Source organism: Sorex araneus, chromosome 4 (genome assembly GCF_027595985.1).
Source record: "Sorex araneus isolate mSorAra2 chromosome 4, mSorAra2.pri, whole genome shotgun sequence".
In the NCBI taxonomy this organism is placed as follows: domain Eukaryota; kingdom Metazoa; phylum Chordata; class Mammalia; order Eulipotyphla; family Soricidae; genus Sorex; species Sorex araneus.
In genome coordinates this window covers 161,474,852-161,493,708 of record NC_073305.1, presented here as the reverse complement: position 1 = coordinate 161,493,708, position 18,857 = coordinate 161,474,852, and the positions used below count along the sequence as shown (strand labels likewise).

The 18,857-nt window shown below is 41.5% G+C and overlaps 1 protein-coding gene and 1 pseudogene across 2 annotated transcripts in view; both read left to right on the top strand.

Annotated features, from left to right (window-relative positions):
- The first annotated feature begins 335 nt into the window (after positions 1 to 335).
- HBS1L (HBS1 like translational GTPase) overlaps positions 336 to 18,857 on the top strand; it is a 99,073-nt gene continuing 80,551 nt past the window's right edge. The window contains exons 1-3 of one of the 2 annotated variants that reach the window (XM_004609014.2): positions 336 to 512; positions 6,176 to 6,241; positions 16,873 to 16,986. In XM_004609014.2, coding sequence (XP_004609071.2) covers positions 470 to 512; positions 6,176 to 6,241; positions 16,873 to 16,986 — 223 coding nt within the window. In that variant the 5' untranslated portion in view covers positions 336 to 469. The remainder of the gene's footprint in view (positions 513 to 6,175; positions 6,242 to 16,872; positions 16,987 to 18,857) is intronic. The other variant, XM_055135646.1, reaches the window with a different exon arrangement.
- Positions 17,011 to 17,846, top strand: LOC129404202 (RNA-binding motif protein, X-linked 2-like; annotated as a pseudogene).

The window sequence follows — 18,857 nt, the reverse complement described above, 5'->3', positions numbered from 1 at the left end:
TTTCGTGGTGATTCAATTAAAAAAAACAGGCAATACATTGCCCACACTCCTTATTTATCACACATGCAGACTTTTAATTAGGTTACGAACACCAAATGTGGAAAACAATTTAGATGCCTACTCCTGGAAATCCGAAAATTGTAAGCAACAGGCGCTGTCTGCTTGAAACTCCGCCCATGTCAGCCTGTGGGCGGGGCTACGCCCCAATGTTACCCGCATGCGCAGGCGTGTGCCATCAGTTCCTCCCTTTCCCTCCCCGCGCTCCACCTCCGCGGCGGAAGATTTTTGACCCTCAGGAGTCGCCGTCGCGCAGTGCGCAGAAGAGACGTCGGGCGTACGCAGGCGCTCGGGGCAGAGTCTGCCGGAAGCCAAGATGGCGCACAAGTGTTATCCAGGCCGCGGTTGGCGCCTTATCTACATCTGAGGGGTTGTTTCGTCAGGGACTGTGGCTGACTCCCTCTCCACCGCTATGGCACGGCATCGGAATGTCCGAGGCTATAACTACGACGAAGGTAGGTGGAAACGATGTGTTGATTCGTCACTTTTTGCTGTTCCAGCTGGGATCCCACCTGCTTGGCATCCCCTGGGACGGGGGGATTTCCTCGTCCCGGGAGGGCTGGGATTCCGAGGGCGCTGGGTGGGAGAAATCATCCGGACATCGGAGTGCCAGCGAAAGACCCTAGGGCTGGCCTTCTGGAGGGAGGGGGAGGTGCTGGGCCGCGTCACATGGGAAGGACGTTTGGCCAGGTTGGGACCTGCGATCCCGGGGCACGTAAGCACTGTCACGTCTCCCTGCCATTGTCTCCTACCAGGTGCGCACTCCCTTCCCTGCCTCCGGCTTCTCTTCCTCGACCGCCTTTCCAGACGTGCTCATGAGAAGTTGGCTTGTGTGTGGAAACAGGGACTAACTTAAAGCTTACGTTCAGCTGTTGTGCTGTAACTGAGTTTAAATTTACGGGACCAAACATCTTGTCTGTGTTCTCACATGCTCTAGTGCAGAACCTGGGTTGAGCTGCCGTTCCCGTATTTTCTGATCTTCAAGTTAAACCAGAAGCTTAGGGAGTTAGTCGAAAAGGCACATGTTATGTGATGTAGAAATGATTGTAGTTGATCAGAGGATCCTGAGTAGTATAGCTCAATATAGATGTACTTTGGACGTTAGAAAAAAATTATCAGTAAAAGAAGGGAGGCTTAAAAAAGGCTTTACAAAATTATTTTAAAATGATGTTTGCAAAATTAAAAGAAAAAAAAATGCAGTGATGTTCCAGGACTTTTAAAGGACCAGCACAGCATCTGCAGGCAGTGAATAATTAGCGTCGCCAAGCATCGTACAAACTGAAATTAACAAGTCTGAATAGTGCAGAAGAGAAGTAGAGATACATTGCTTTGTATAATGTGGACATACAATGCTTTTAGTGTGTTGGTGGTAATTACTGGTAGACCCAGCAGATTATTCTAGAACATCATCGTGCTCTAATCATAGTGGAAAGCAGCTGATACCCTCTGCTACACTTGGTGACAGTGGTCTAGTAAGCCTGGCACATTTTTGGTTCCAAGTGTCCACTTCAAAGTGGAGGCTATTCCAAGTATTTCAGGGATGTAATTGTTGCATATGTACCTATTTTTCATAAGAAATGAAGATGGTCTTGCTAATACAATATGATGTAAAAGACCTGAATAAGCTTAATTACTGCTTATTGTTTTAATAGGCATTTGTTATTTTCTCAGCCAATATTGTTTGTTCTGTGTTGAGTACCTAAGTACAGTTCTAAGCACTGGAAAATGACAGGTATTTGAGGGAGCTGAATAGGTTACAAGATTAGAGCATAAGATGCTTTAAGATAAAAAAGAGAGACCAAATTAAAAAACACAAAGTACTCAAAAGGAGCCAGAGAGAGAGCACAGTGGGCATATGGTCCCTAGAGCCCTGCCAGTAGTGCTCCCTCGGCATTGAGCCAGGTTTAAGATCTGAGTACCACTGTGTGTGGCCCCAAAACCAAAATATATAAATACATAAATAAATAAAAAATAGAAGGTGCTCTGGTGCCTAGGTGAACACTTTATTCAGGATGGCTCGGGAGTTTGTGTAGGATTTCCAGGTGAAGAGGGATTCTTGAAGGACAGGCGCTTGGCTTGAGGGAGTTGAGTGTTGAGTTTCTTTGGTAATATGAAGTCTGGTAAGATTGTCATATTTCTTTAGAACAAATGATGACATCATAACCAAGCTGTTCTATACTGTAGGAAGATAGCCCTCTATATTGTTTAAAAATTTGTTAAGTACCCTCTTAGTTTGTGCTACAAGACCTAGTGGTTCTTTTTCTTTTTTTTTTTTTTTTGGCCTTTTGGGTCACCTCGGCAATGCACAGGGATTACTCCTCACTCTGCACTCAGGGATTACTCCTGGAGGTGCTTGGGTCACCGCATGGGATGCTGGGAATTGAACCCAGGTCGGCCACATGCAAGGCAAACACCCTACCCACTGTGCTATCGCTCAAGCCCCTGATACTTCTTTTGACTTTTCACTCCATCCTTTGTCATTTGAATAGTATTTAACATGATTCACAGCAGAGCCTGGCAAGCTACCCGTGGTGTATTCGATATGACAAAAACAGTAACAACAAATCTCACAATGGAGACGTTACTGGTGCCCGCTCGAGCAAATCGATGAGCAACAGATGACAGTGATACAGTGATACAGTATTTAACATGATTCCATCATCTACTTGTTTAATAGTTCCAGAAAGGCCAATCCAATACTTTGTTTATTTTATAGGACTACTCCTGGCAGAGTTTCACCAGGCTGGTGGTGCTCGGGACCACCAAGACCACACTTAGCAGTGTTCTGAATTGGGGGGCGTCAAAGTGGCTGTGTGCAGTGCTGGGAAATTGAGCTCAGGGCCTTGCACATGCTTGGCATGTGCTCTGTCACTTGAACTATCTTTTTGGCCCCATCTGTACCTTATTTTGTGTGTAAGTCAATGACTGGCATGATACTTTACTGTAAATGCTCCATTATTTGTTGAAAAGGAGCTAGTTTACAAAAATTCCAGGGAAGGATTCACTTTTTCTGTGTATATTGTGGTATTTTTAGGATCAATTTCTGCATTGAAAAATTGACATAGAAAAAAAATTCTTCAGCATTTAGATTTTTTTTGTGAAAAGCTTCTCATTTATTTCCTAATGAAGTGTTATTAACTCAGAATTGTCATGTAATTATTGAGTGTTACACATATTACCAATAATATGTGTAGTTTTTCTTTGCCATAAACATTTTGTCTTTGAACATGTTGTTCCAGCTAACTAGCTACTGCCCCTGCAGATTGTATTAATTCTGTATCCGCAAGGTTCTTAAATTCTATTTTCAGTTGTATTAGTTGTTCATATGTTATATGTTCATAGTATGTTTCTATGTTGCTCGCACCAGATACTTGTCATTTGGCTTTGCAGTGTGTCCTAGTAGAGTGTTGATTCATAGAGTCGGAAATGCAGTTGTCATTGTTGTAACTTAATTGATGTTTGCATAGTGTTAGTATTTGTCAAATGAATGAATCACCAAGTACGTTGATGTAAATGTACTCATTTCTTGTGGGGTTTTAGTTATAAGTTATTTTACCAATTTATGATAAAATACGTAGTTCCAAACATGTATCAGGTAATTGGCTGGCTAGATAAGTTTTGCCACTCATGGAATAAAACTCTGAGGTATCATAAACCCTCACAGTTGATATATAGGTTCTTGGATATTGACATTAAACAAAATGATACAGTAACCATAAAATACCAACCATATATATATATATATATATATATTTAATCACAAAATATCAACAAACTTAACTCTAAGGGCTTTTACTATTAAGCAATGATTAGTATTAATTCTTTTTTTTTTTTTTTTTTTTTGCTTTTTGGGTCACACCCAGCGATGCTCAGGGGTTACTCCTGGCTTTGCACTCAGGAATTGCTCTTGGCAGTGCTTGGGGGACCATATGGGATGCCGGGGATCGAACCCGGGTCGGCCGCGTGCAAGGCAAAAACGCCCTACCCGCTGTGCTATCGCTCCGGCCCCAAGTATTAATTCTTTCAGTCATTTTCTGGCTCACGGCTGTTTAGGGATGCAGGAGACAGGAGCAGCTGTAATCCCAGTGCAGCCCTAGAATAGGGTGCCTTCCTGTTGGGCATGCACATGCATTCCCATACTCTGGCATCCCTGTAGGGATTGCTTCTACACACCAGTTAAACTACTGCTCACATTTGGGGGATATGAGACAAACCTGTAGTGCCTGGAGAAAACCCTGCAAGTCCTGGGCAGACTGTGCAAAGTCCATACAGATAGTGTCCCAGCGGAGACCAGTTGCTTTTTTTCTCTTCATGTAGTAGAATGATGTTGAGCATGCTGAAGAGTGCTCTGAGGAGAATTGGAGTAGTGTGCTAGAGAGTGGCACGAGGACTTGCTGCTTGCCCATTAGTGGTCATGGAAGGCTTCTGCAAATATGTGACATTCCAGTGGCAGCCTTAAGTTGAAAAAAGACACAAATTTAGGAAAATCTAGGCTAAAAACACATTCTAGTTAGTGGGGGGAAAAAAGTCAGTTAACCTAAGTGGAGTGAGTATGATCAGCTGTTTTTTTCTAGAGATTTCCTCACGTCAGATGAATAAAATCTGCTTTCTCAAGGTCTGATTATATATACTCTAAGGGGGGGAATTTAATATAGAGGGGTGCATGCTGAAAAAGTGGGTTGAGGACTTATTTCAGATTTTCACCAACATTAAAATGATAGTTCAAGTGTGTGTTAATATGAGGTGCACACTTGGAAAAAATAAAACTCATGCAGTTTATTCAAGGACTGGAGCAATAGCACAGCAGGTAGGGCATTTGCCTTGCTCGCGGCTGACCCGGGTTCGATTCCTCCATCCCTCTCGGAGAGCCTGGCAAGCTACAGAGAGTATCTTGCCCGCAGGGCAGAGCCTGGCAAGCTACCCATGGCGTATTCAGTATGCCAAAAACAGTAACAACAAGTCTCACAATGGAGACGTTACTGGTGCCTGCTCGAGCAAAACCGATGAACAGTAGGATAATGGTGCTACAGTGCAGTTTATTCATGGGGGAGGGGGGTGTTGTGGGGAAGGGGCCTCCCAAGTAATGCTCAGGGGGCCCAAGGCTACCTTCAGGACCAGTGAGGTTGGATGGTACAGTACATAAGCCTGATGTTGAGATGCTATTTGGGCCAAGAGGTGCTCGAGTCCCCAAGGTCACCTTGTTGTGCTTGAGGACCACTGGGCTCTCACCAAGTGTGCTTGGGGATTGAAGTACCATAGACTGAACTCAGGGCCTGTGAGGCATGTGCTTTAGTCCTTTGAGCTTTCTTCCTGGCTCAAAACTTATTTAGTTTTAAAATTGAACAACTGTGTGTGTCTTTGTAATTATAGAAAGTCAGAAAGTGTTTGCTTTGTGAATAAAAGTTTTTAAGTAATGGAATCATTATGCTATATATCAGAAACAAATACATGTTATGCCTCCATTCAAAATAGAAAAATGGAAGAAAAATTTTTTTTCAAAGTTTTCGAAGGAGTTGAGTTAGACCAAGTTTTTAAAAGTTTTAATGCAAACTTTAATTTGTTTTGGCAAATTGAGTCATTTCAAGATTTAAAATATTTTAATGTATGCTTTAATTTGTTTTGACAATTCATATGCTTTTTTGTCTGTAAGAATATAAAAAGAGGGGCTGGAGCGATAGCACAGCGGGCAGGGCATTTGCCTTGCACGCAGCCAATCCGGGTTCAAATCCCAGCATCCCATATGGTCCCCTGAGCACCACCAGGGGTAATTCCTGAGTGCATGAGCCAGGAGTGACCCCTGTGCATCGCTGGGCGCGACCCAAAAAGCAAAAAAAAATATATATATATATATATAAAAAGAGAGTCCGGAGAGATAGTACAATAGTACAGGGATACAGGGCTAGCCTTGAATATGACTTGTCCTGGTTCAGTTTATGCACCACATATGGTCTTCGAGCTCTGAGCACCTCCATGAGTGATCCCTAAGTACCAGGTGTATACCCTGAGCACTGTTGTGGCACCACCCCACCAAAAAACAAAACCAGCACCCCTGCCCCCTGCAAAACCCAAAAATGTAAAAGGAACTTGTAAATAAATTTCTCTTATGTTTTTATTTTAGATTTTGAAGATGATGATCTCTATGGCCAGTCTGTAGAGGATGATTATTGTATTTCGCCATCAACAGGTGAACTTTAAAAAATTATTTGTTTTTAATTACTTGGATATATATAAAAATGTAAGCATTCTTGTCATTCAAGGACTATTGTGCTTCATAAGACTAACATTATGCAACAATTAAAATAATTGCACATTAACTTTTAATGGTGTATAAAATAATTTCTTTGCCAAAGAATAGAATTTAAAGGTTTGATTGGGGAAACTCATTTTCCCAGTATTTACAAAATGCATTTAATTTCAGAAATGTTAATTTATATTAAAAGCCTAAAACTTATAAAGATAGATTACAGATAATTCTATATTTAGCAATCTTTTGAGTATTAGAGACATTAAAAGCTTATACATAGACTTACATATTCCTTTAACTTAGCTGCTGTTACAGTTTGGTAAGTAAACAGATGTGTGTAGTTCAGACTTCTGATGGTGCCCAGGAATGAGTCAGAGTTCAAATTCCTATGTGATGCCACATCATAGCTACCTTTTGTCTCATCTGCCAAGAGATTTCTTCTTTGCCATTATATAAAGAAAACACTCATAGATTCTTTCCAGCAAAAACCTAAGTCTTTGATCCAGATCTTTTGTTCCTCTAACAAGATTTTTTTTCAAATTTTAGCCTACTTCATAAATAATTGGTTTAAATGGTCTGCTAAATTTTACTATGCCAGAAAAGGGGGGTGTAATTAAATGCAGTCAGTTACAATATAAATGTACTTCATAAAACTTATTTTCCTACAAGGTTAAGTGTTTTATGTAATTAACATTTTCATCCAAGTCTGCCCTGTTTTTAATATCATGGTCTGAGTTGTCCCATAAACTGGTTCTAGCATTAATCTACCCCAGGTAGTCTCTGAAGACAGTGTATATCCTGTTTAACTTTCTAGTATTTTCTTTTCTTATAAAGGCATAGGTATTATTGAAGTTGTCTTAGCAGCTCTATACTTACTATCATATTTTTTCCTATTCTCATTCTTATATTGTATTTTTTCCTATTCTCATACTCATAATTCTCATATATTCAACTCTGGAATGTCTTAATTCTTTATTTGTACTTTTTACGTTAATTCTTATCTAATTATGACCTTTCCTTTCTTTTAATGCTACACTTACATATCAAGGTCCTGTTCAGAGATACAAATTATACTAGATATTTTACCAGAGAGAATTTACTGTTAAAAGTTGTTAACTAGACAGTAAGAGAAGGAGAAAAAAAAATACTGAAAGGCAGATATCTCTCTGGACTTAGTTACTAAAATACTAAATTACAGAAACCCAAAACTGAGAGGCCGCTAAGTGTGGTCACTCGACCTCATACTTCTTCATCCTCAGCAATGGAAAACAAATTACCTAATGCTTCCTTTTCAGCAGGTCTGACTTTAGGGGAGAGACTCTCCAAACAATAATAGTGAGTTTTGTTGAAATATTGTATGCAATTAAAGTGAAAGTAAAGTGAAATTTATTAGTTACACAGGCGGGGGGGGGCTTAGGGTGGGGGGGCTAGGGGCGTGGGGGTGTTTGGGGTGTGAGGGGGCGGGGTGGAGCTATACTGGGATTCTTGGTGGTGGAATATGAGCACTGGTTGGTGAAGGGATTGGTATTCGAGCATTGTATAAGTGAGATTTAAACCTGAAAACTTTGTAACTTTGTAACTTTCCACAATAAAAAATTTAAAAAAATTAAAAAAAAATACTGAAAGGGCAGTGTTTTTCGGAGGGAGTCATTTCAGGAAGGTTTTGTAATTCCTAGTTCTTAAGTAATGAACGTGCAAGGTTGGAGCCAGTCTTCAGAAGCCTGGAGAGGGCCTGCCTGGAACTGGGACTGAGACTGTGAGTTGCTTTGTTGCTTTGTCTCTGAAGTTCAGAGAGGAAACTGAGACTCAGACCTGCAAGGGGCGGGGGGGCTGCATGTCTGGTGCTGGGATCTCAGAAGGGACCCTTTGAAGTTGAATTCAGCCTTGTAAAAAGGGAATCCTGGCCAGCTAATTCCTTGTAAAAAGGGAATCCTGGTCAGATGATGGTGTCTGGAAGAGGGGTACATTGAAGCTGGTTCTGGGGCTTTGGGAAAAATGCTGGCTGGTAACAATTGCTGTTGTGGGAATCATGTGCTGGAACAATATGCGGTGTTGCTGGGCTGACTAGACTGCACTGAGAGCAAAAAGGAAAGCAGCATGTGCCTTCCTTTACGACCTTCCAGTTCCCCCTGAGCATCTCTGGGAAGGGAAGCCAGCTGTCAGTGATAGGCAGCTTTGCAGATCCTTAACACTCTCATCACCAAACAGAGTGAAGAAGGGCAGGTTATTGCTGAGAGACAATGATAGTATTTCTTGAAAGTTCTTATTTAGGGATTCCAAAGGTCCAAAGATCACATTTGTGGTAAATAGATAGGTTTTTTTTTTTTTTTTTTTTGCTTTTTGGGTCACACCTGGCAATGCACAGGGGTTACTCCTGGCTCTGCACTCAGGAATTACTCCTGGCGGTGCTCAGGGGACCATATGGGATCCTGGGAATCGAACCTGGGTTGGCCTCATGCAAGGCAAACGCCCTACCTGCTGTATTATCGCTCCATCCCCAAGGTAATTTGATTTCTTCCAAGGAATCTCCCAGCTCCCAGGCACCAGCGGTTTGTAGAGTGTCAATATTTATAGGTTAGTTCTTTTGGGCTTCTGCAGTTCCCCCCTCATTTGATGTGGTGATGAAGCGTTGTCTGGTGGGACTAACTTCATCCATTGCTCATATTCCAAGTGCACTAGAAAAGATAGCATGTTCCTGAAACTGAGTTGGTGATATGTGTGTGATCTTTGAAAATTAGATCATTAGAGTTTTTCCAAAATCTCTTCTACTTGGCACAGATTGAATTGAAGGTGGTACAGAATTGGATGTTAATAGATTAGTTCAGAGATGATCCCCCTAAATTAGAGATGCTATTTCAGGGCAGTGTTCTGCAGGTGTGGGTTCTATACTATTAGCTTTCTTGAGGCTTAAAAGTAATTTTTGGCTCCACTCCCGGAGTCCAGAATGAGCACAGCCTGTTTTACTAATCTCATCAGTCTCACCAACTCCTGATTGTGCTGGCTGGGAGATTCAGTCATTTAAGGGGTTGGTGGCATAGGATCTTGAAATGAATGCAGCCAAGTCTAGAAATTGAGGTGTATCGAATTTGCAACTTGGTTGGATATGGATCGCATAAGGATGGAACTCTTCAGAGTGGAACCACCAAGAGACATCTTAATATTGCAGGTTAATCTATTTAAGTTTTTCTGGGTCCAGAATCTTGGGTAATGAGCTGACACTATACAAGGGCTTAGTGGCATAGGATCTTGAAATGGATGCAGCCAAGTCTAGAAATTGAGGTGTATCAAATTTGTAACTTGGTTGAATATGGATCGCATAAGGATGGAACTCTTCAGAGTGGAACCACCAAGAGACATCTTAATATTGCAGGTTAATCCATTTAAGTTTTCCTGGGTCCAGAATCTTGGGTAATGAGCTGACACTATACAAGGGCTTAGGGAAGGTACTTTCCCTTTGAACTGCTCACTAGTGGTTCCCAAGTTCCTACTGGATGTGGCCCCCAAACCACAAAAACAAAGGGTGATTTTTGAATTTTTTGAATAATAGGGTCCCCTCTCCCCATTTAGAACAGTTGATTTTGATATGACTTTTGAACACATATCTAGGAGCTAGGTATTACAAATATTATAAAACTTCACTTGAACAGTTACTAAAAGTACTGCAAGATAAATGGAGGCATATTCAAAGTCTCCTCTCGGAGAGCCTGGCAAGCTACTGAGAGTATCGAGCCCGCGTGGCAGAGCCTGGCAAGCTACCCGTGCGTATTGGATATGCCAAAAACAGTAACAATAAGTCTCTCAATGGGAGACGTTACTGGTGCCCGCTTGAACAAATCGATGAGCAATGGGATGACAGTGACAGTGATTCAAAGTTTAAAGTTTATTTGAGCAGACATCACTTTGAAACATGCAGGCCCAAACTGGAAGTGACTGGCTGGAGTGTTCCACCCACAGGGACTAGAAGCCAGGTTTGGTAGAGAAGACTTGGAATCAAAGCAAGGAAATTGTTTGATGGATACAGCTCAGCAGTCTCATTATTTGGGAAAGCTTTGTTGGCGTTTTGTGATTGGTGATGGTTCTTAATCCTACAGCATTTACAGCAATTACTCAGGTTTAGGCCTTCCTTTGCTTACCAAGGCTTAGTGCCTCCTCAGTCTAATGAACTTGTTTGATTTCTTCATCAGAAATTATTCTCATTCAGTCCATTCTAACACAGAACTTTTATGGAGCATCAATTGCTGTGTAAGAAAGAACCATGTAATAATAATAAATATATAAACTAGTTTGGTATAATGCAGCTTATTGAAAGTCTGATTCAGACAACATGTCACAGTAGTGGGCAAAGAAGTGATCCTGAGTGAAGGGATCCTAGACCAGCTTCTGCATGGAAGTGGGCTTGGGACCGGTCAGTTTGGGAGATAGAGAGGCCTCCTTAGATGGATGAGATGACAGTGCTTGGGCAGTGACCTTTGAATGAGGCTTGCTTGAGATGACTCAGGATTCATTCATCCATTTTCAATGGGAAAGAGAATTAGGAAAGGAAAAAACTAAGTGGTAGGAGGCAGTTTCAATTTTAGGTGTATAATAGAATATTAAAGACTTTTAACGGGGGAGCTAGTCCTTTAGAAAAGAGACATGGCACAAGACAGTGGGTTAGAGGTGGGAAAGATGTAAGGAGAGGATCTTACAGAGATGAGGTTCTGACCCCCAATTTCATCCCTGGTACCACATGGTCTCTAAAGCACCACCATTTCTAGTCCTGGTACCTGCAACCTTGCCGTCCTAGAGCAGCATGACATTGCTTCACTGCCCCAGGAGTGGCCCTTGTTTAAAAAAGTAAAATAAAAAGGAGAGACGAGTAGGTCAGTGTTTCCTAACTTCTCACATGATACCAATTGTTTGGGGGTAATTCTATTTAGTTTTTGCTTTGGGGGCCACACCTGCAGTGCTCAGGTCTTACGCTCATCACTGTGCACTCAGGGTTCGTTCCTGGAGGTGCTGTGGAGACAATATGTGGCATGTGGCACCAAGAATTGAACCTCGGTAGATTGAATGCAAGTCAAGTAATGCAAGTCAAGCGTTTTTACCAGCTGTGTGGTCTCTTCAGCCCTGAGGTTACTTTTAAAGTACAGATTTCCCCTATTCAAAAGTTCATCATCACTGAGGATTTCCAGAAGACAAAATCTAGAAAGTTGTCTTTAATGAGCTGTTCAGATGATTTTTGCTTAAGTTGTTGAGAAAAATAGTTTTAGGTAGTTTCAGAAGGTGAGATGCCTTCATCACCATCATCATCATCATCATCATCATCATCCCGTTGATCTTTGATTTTTCTCGAGTGGTCTCAGTAATGTCTCCATTTGTCCTAGCCCTGAGATTTTAGAAGCCTCTCTTTACTTGTCCTTCCCAACGGTGTCGCATTGCAGGCTCTTTCAGGGTCAGGGGAATGAGACCCATCATTGTTACTAATTTTGGCATATGAATAGGCCACGGGAAGTTTGCCAGGCACTCTCATGTGGTCAGGAAACTCGGTACCTTGCCAGGTTCTCCGAGAGGGAGAACTAGGCTATAAGATGCTTCTGGGAGCTTGTTTTTATAGTCTGTGGATGTTGGTCATTGATGGGATTACATGAGGTGAGGGGGCATTTTCTGGGTGTGACCGCCTAGCTACCTGAAAATGGGGGATCTGGGTGGAGGAGGCCCAGTCCCTATCTGAGCAGGCTTGAAGATCTCAGACCCTGGTCCCACACACCTGGGTTCCTCTGCTGGTTCCTTCATGTGTGAGGCTCGTCTGAACATGTGGAGAGGGGCCTTGAGCATGACTGTGGCTGGGTTCTGGAGGTCATTGGCTGCGGGGACTCTACTTGGGGTGGGGAAGGAAACTCAACCCACCCCCTCCGAGGGGCCCCGGTGAAGACAGCCAGGCGTGGGGGCAAGAGACTCTACCTAAAAATAGTTTCAGGTAGTTTCAGAAGTCAGGTGAGATGCCTTAAATTTAAGATATGTTGAGCGTTTAATTTTTTAGACAGTATTTCCATGAGTTTGTGACTTACATTTTTTAAGTAGGTGAAATTATACCATTTTTCTCTCTGTTGTTTTTTTCTTTTTGTTTGCCTTATGAACTCTCATTTCAAAGGACCAGTACTTGTTACCTCTACCCCCACTTTCCACAGGGAACTTTTTCACCTTCCTGATCCCCATCATTTGGAACATCCAGCCCAGCACTGGATATAGTATATATAGATTTCTGAGTTGGATTTGCTTTTATATCAGAGGGGGGAGTCATAGGTCATTGACAGGTTGGAGCTCCAGGGAGGTGGAGTAGAAGTCTGAACACGAAGAACTTCCTCTTCCTTACCATGTTTCCAGAGTAAAAGTTGTGAGGGTAATATCTCATTTCTTGCCTCTCTTAATTCCTTTATTTGTCTTACGTTTTAATCCCTTATAGTCCACAGCAAGGAGAGGAAGTTGGGGAAGATCTATTTGTTACTTTCATTTATTTTTTTATAAAATTGCTCATGATTTAGTACAGTATTCCAACATGTCCCACCACCAATTCATCTTCCCACCATCATTATTTCTACTTTTCCCAACCATCTTTCAAGCCTGCCCCTGTAGCAAGCAAAATTTTATATTGCTTGTTATAATTCCCTAAAAGTGATAAAAAATTATTTCTTTAGAAGAAAATGTGCGAATATTGTTGTATCTGACCATGAAGCCATTAAACCCTTGTAGAAGGGATTATTTACATGTTGTTACAGGTTAAGCCTTGTGTGCTCGTATTTTTTTATAAGAGATTGGTTGCCTTCTACTTTACATCCCATCCAATGTGGTGTGCTACTCCTGGTTCATCAGTGGCGTAAACTTTGAGGTGTCCTGTGTCCACAAATGCGGCCATACACTCCAGAATTTAAAAATTTTGAATGGGGTGATAACAATTGGAGTTAAATTTTTAACTGGATGGTGATTTGGGGTGCCCCGGACTTTAAAGCCTGTTGGTTAATGAGCTTATTTGGCACCAAAAGCAGTTCATGGATGTGACTGCCAGGCTTCCTAAAGAACAGGGAAATTGGTGTGGGTTTCCCATCCCCAACTTCATGAGAACCTGGAGATTTCAGTCACAAAACCCACATACCTGAGTTTTTCAACAGAACCATTTCTGGATGAGGCTTGGTCTGAGCAGTGGAATCTGGCCGAAAGCATGGCAGTACTGCGGAGTGTGGACATTTTTGGTTGCCAGGGCTCTGTTTGTGCGGGTGGTGGGCTCACCTGCTCCTCTCCAGGGTGTTCCAGATCACTCAGTTTGGCACAGGTTTTGGGAAGAATCTCTGCAACTTATTAATTTGTTTTGTGATTTATTTAATTTTCTTTCATCAAAATTTTAAATTTATTAAGTAATTCACAATATTTGATTACATTTAATATTCAAACACCAATCCCACCACCATTATACCTTCCCACCACCATATTTCAATTATTTTCATCCCGAACCCCAACCCCTGTCCCAAAGCAGAATTGAAATAATATATTTTGTATTGTTATAAAAAACCATTGAAAATGCTTCAGAAAAAGTTTCCTTAGAGGAAAGAGTACGAAGATTGCTGTATTTCACCAAGGGGTCTTTAAGCGCTTCTATAAGAGATCAGTAACATGTTGTTAAAGGTTGAGGTTTGTGTGCATATATATCTGTTTATCTGTAAAAAAAAAAATTCGCTCTAGGATTGATTGCGTCCTACTTTGAACCCCATCAAATGTGGTGCAGTACTCTTGGAGTATGGGTAGGGTGTGTGGTATGAAGTGTTCCAGAATAGGTTCATTCGTGTGGAGAGTGGCAGTGAGCATGGTGGTGGTTGAGTTCTGGAGGTTTTTAGCTGCCTGGGCTGGGTCCTTTGGGGGCAGGGAGGAGTCTCACCCACCCCCCTCCGGGATGTGCTGAGTTGGACAGCCTGGCACAGGGTCCAGCGGCATGGTTATGGGGAGGTCATGTTATGCTCCCTTCTGGGAGAGAAGGACATGTGATCTGGATGGTGGCTGTTGAATAGATTATCTGGGACCAGCCAGAGGTGGTTTGTGGGCGTGACTGCTGAGTTGCTGGAGACAGAGGGAGACAGGCAGAGCATCCCCGATCACCATCCCATTGAACCCAGAGTTCTGAGTCACAAATTCCCGCATACCTTGGTTTTCTGGGGATTCACTCGTGGGTGAGGCTCAGCCGGAGCGTGTGGAGAGTGGAGCAATTTATTTCTGATTCTCTGGATCAAAGCCAGAAATTGTTGTTACTTTTAAAGCTAAACTGAGATAATTTATAAGAGCCAGTCCAGTTTACATGTTATAGTAGTGCCACTTAAACCTAAGATGCCATGTATATAATTTTTTAAAGGATGTCATACTAAGTATTACATAATTATGAGTACATTTGATTGTAAGAAATTCCTTATTTGAGATTTTAATCATGAAAATAAGTCATGTTAGAAAAATATGAGTATATATTCTAGACTATATTCTTGCACTGGAGGCAGGAAAAACAGGAAGATACATATACACACATAGGTGTGTATATCTAAAGTTATATACACACATATATAACATATGCCTATATGTGTATATGTGCATGCATGTGCAGTGCAATATGTATGTTCTTAGAACTGTATGTACAGGGGTCGGAGCGATAGCACAGCGGGTAGGGCGTTTGCCTTGCACGGGGCCGACCCGGGTTTGATCCCCGGCATCCCATATGGTCCCCCAAGCACTGCCAGGAGTAATTCCTGAGTGCAAAGCCAGGAGTAACCCCTGTGCATTGCTGGGTGTGACCCAAAAAGCAAAAAAAAAAAAAGAACTGTATGTACACCGGTGCGTTTATGATGTATGTTTTCTTTTAGAATATGTATTTTTTTTTTTTTTAGAAAACGTACAGTCTTTAAAATTGTCTACTAAAATAGCAGCTAGGGAAATGTAAAATTGTGTGTTTCCATTAACTTCGAGAGTATTATCAAAACTAGAAATCATCTTTATTGTTCTTTCCAAGTGGTACCTGGGGTCCTGGGGCTACTCCTGGTGATAGTAGGTTGGGCCCTGGGAGGGTCTGAGCGAGTGTCGATGCTCGCACCCTGCAGTATTGGGCACCAAGAACCCCAGTATACCTCCCACCCCCCGCGAGTGTACCTGATAATTTTCACTTTACTGTCTCTTTACTTTGATTACATTCAATATTTCAACATAAAACTCACTATTATTTGGAATTTCCCCCCTAAAATCAAACCTGCCGAAAAGGCAGCATTTGATAATTTGTTTTCTCTTGCTGAAAATGAAGAGATATGAGGTCGCGTGGCCACTATTGTGGCCGCGTGGTTTTAGATTTCTGTATTTTAGTAGCTAAGTCCAGGGAAATTTCTGCCAAAAATTGCATCATTGCAAGCTAGTACCTCTGTTTTGTGGGCCTTATAAGATGGCGGTCACCATGCTGCACCCCCAGAAAGGAAAAGCAGAGAGAGAAAACCCTTTCCCCTCCTGGGGCGGCATGGGGCTGTGGCTTAGTTCACAGTCTGGAGGCATTTCTGCAAGAAGCTGCTGGTGCCAAGAGTAGTTAGATGGCCTCTGGACTCATGGGTGTTCAGCATCGAAGGGGCTGCACATGTGCGGCTGCTTGGATCATATGTGTTATACATAACATTTTGAATGTAGTTTAGTTTCCATTAATTGCCTTTCTGAAAACATACAAAAAAGTCACATGTGGAAATGCTAAGCAAATAGTTGAAAGCAAAAAAAAAAATTGAATTCACTGGGCATCAGGTTTGGGCAGAGTCAGTTTAGGCATTCATGGTTTGTCTTCTTTGCTTACGTTTGGTATTTATCTTTTTTCCTTCCAATGAAATAGGTAGAGCTACTGTTACATCGGCAGAGCCTGGCAAGCTACCCGTGGCGTATTGGTATGCCAAAACAGTAACAATAAGTCTCACAATGGGAGACGTTACTGGTGCCCGCTCGAACAAATCGATGAGCAACGGGATGACAGTGACAGTGACTGTTACATATTGTCACTGCCAGTGCTGTAGAGTAGCAAGGACTAATGTCTGAAAGTCAAGATTAATAGAAGATATGAGAGCTCCTGTAATTGATAATGTATATTGTTCAAAAGTTGAGGCCTATTTGAATTCAGGGAAAATTAGCACTTCTTAGAAGAAGAAAATTTCTAGCCTTGTCTGTGTTTTAGTATTGTCTTAATTATGCAAATAAGCAAGTTGATAAGAGTTTGGGATATTTATACCGAAGGAGAGAAAAATCTCAGGGAACATGGGCTAATACCTAGCAGTAACACAGAAGGTGGTGTTTGAAAACTGGGTTCCTTGGAATGGTTTTAGAGATTAGATAAAGGAAGAAGGTGATTTTGAGAGACTAATGAATAGTAGGGATATTTCAGCAAGGCTTTGGTATTTTTCCTTATTTTGTTTTCATTATAGAGTAAGTAAGGTTAAGTGATTGTGGTGGTGAATTGAATCTTTAATTTATGGATTTATTTTTTTTGTAGAAAAAGTGGAAAATTATAAATTATCATCTTGAATTATTTTATTTTCTAGCTGCTCAGTTTATTTATTCACGACGTGACAAGCCTTCAGAAGAATATGATTATGAAGAGATGAAAGAGTCCTCCAATTCCCTTTTGAGCCATCAATTAAGTGGAATTGATCAAGGTATAATAAGTAGTGGTTCTTAAAATGGTTGGTAATCAGTATACCCAAATGTACCAATTTATTTTCTATAATTGTGTTCAGTAATCATGGTATAACTTGTTATATTCAAGGAAAACTTACATTTTATTAATATATTCTGTGAGGCAGGGGGGTTGGAGGAGGCTGTGAAGACCATCAGAGCACAATTCTGGCTGTTGACAATTTTAATGGCATCAAGATCAAAGGATGATCTATTCCAGTGGATCATGTGTCTAACTATTGGGCTCCTAAGGACTCAGATGAATTAAATGATGTGACCAGATTGCTTCAGGAGAAAGGCTGTGGGGCTCACACGCCTTCAAACAGTTCAGCTGAGGACTCTGAAGATGACAAACCCACAAAAAAAACACAAAAAAGACATAAAGGAAAAAAAGAAAATGAAGAAAGGCAAGTGGGAGGTACAGCCAGAACCACCAGTCTTGTCTTCATCACCCAGAAGCAAGATGCTAAAGGAAAACAGTTCCCCTGACTATAAAAAGTTCAACAGCAAGAACTCTGAAAACGTTCTGAAGTCAGAGTCCAGGGAGCGGCTGAAGCAGTACCACAGCTCCCCTGAGGTCAGGACCACCTTCCACTCCGCAACAGAGGCCCGGGATAGGGAGCCAAAGGAGGAGAAGCCCAAACACGAACACAAGGCAAATGAGTGGACTCACTGTACTATTGTCCTGACCCTGAAGCAAATTAGTTTTAATTCAAACTTGAAACAATGTGAGGGGAGAGAAAGGGAGAAATAGGTGTTCAAGAGAGAACACAGGCTTTTCCAGAGTAGAAAAAGGCAAGTAAAGAACATAGAGAGAAGCAAGCGAGGTACATGTTTAAGGGAGTACACAGGCTTAAAGAGCAAGCCAATTTTGTTATTTTTTGTGGTGTACTTTCATTAGTAGTGCATACTCCAAATAAGTAAATAGTGATGATTGGCTTTCACTTCTATACTTAGCTCATGGTCTATTCCAGTTTGTCCAGAATGACATTTCATCTTTTAAAATGGCAGAATAGTATTCCAGAGTCAGTATACTCTTGCTTCTTTAGCCAGTCATACGTGGATTTAGGTTAATTCCTAAATTAATTAATTTATAATAATAAATTAATTATAACAATAAATTAGTGATTAATTTATTATTAGGTTAATCCCTAAATCAACAATTAATTATTAATTTTAGTTAATTAATTAATAATTAATTTAGGAATTAGCCTAATTCCTAACAGGTAAAAAACGTCATGATCTGCTATGATCAAACAGGTGTGTAAATATCTCTACTGTTTTTTTGTCAGAGAAATGCCCAGGAGTGGTTTTGTTGCATCACAGAATTTCCTTTTCTTGTTTTGTATCTTAGGCCATATCTGGCTCTGCTCAGGACGTACTTCTGGTTTTGTACTCAGGAATCACTCCTGGCAGGTTTGGGGGAACATATGGTTTGCCGGGGACCAAACCCAGGTCGGCTGCATGCAAGGCACACGCCTTACTTGCATACTCTTTCCAATCCCTGATAATTAACCATTTTGATGGGAACAATCTAGTGACATTTGGTAAATTCACAGTGTTGTGAAAGCACCACATCTATCTAGTCCCAAAACATTTTAATCATCCCTAAATGAAACCTGTACCCATCCATTAAAGCTATTGTTGCTCATGCCTTCTTTGCTCTTCCAAATTCACCAATCTATTTTCCATTTCTATGAATTTTTCTGGGCTGGAGCGATAGCACAGTGGGTAGGGCATTTGCCTTGCATGCAGCTGACTCAGGTTCGATTCGTCCGCCCCTTTCGGAGAGCCCGGCAAGCTACCAAGAGTATCTCGCCCGCACAGCAGAGCCTGGCAAGCTACCCGTGGC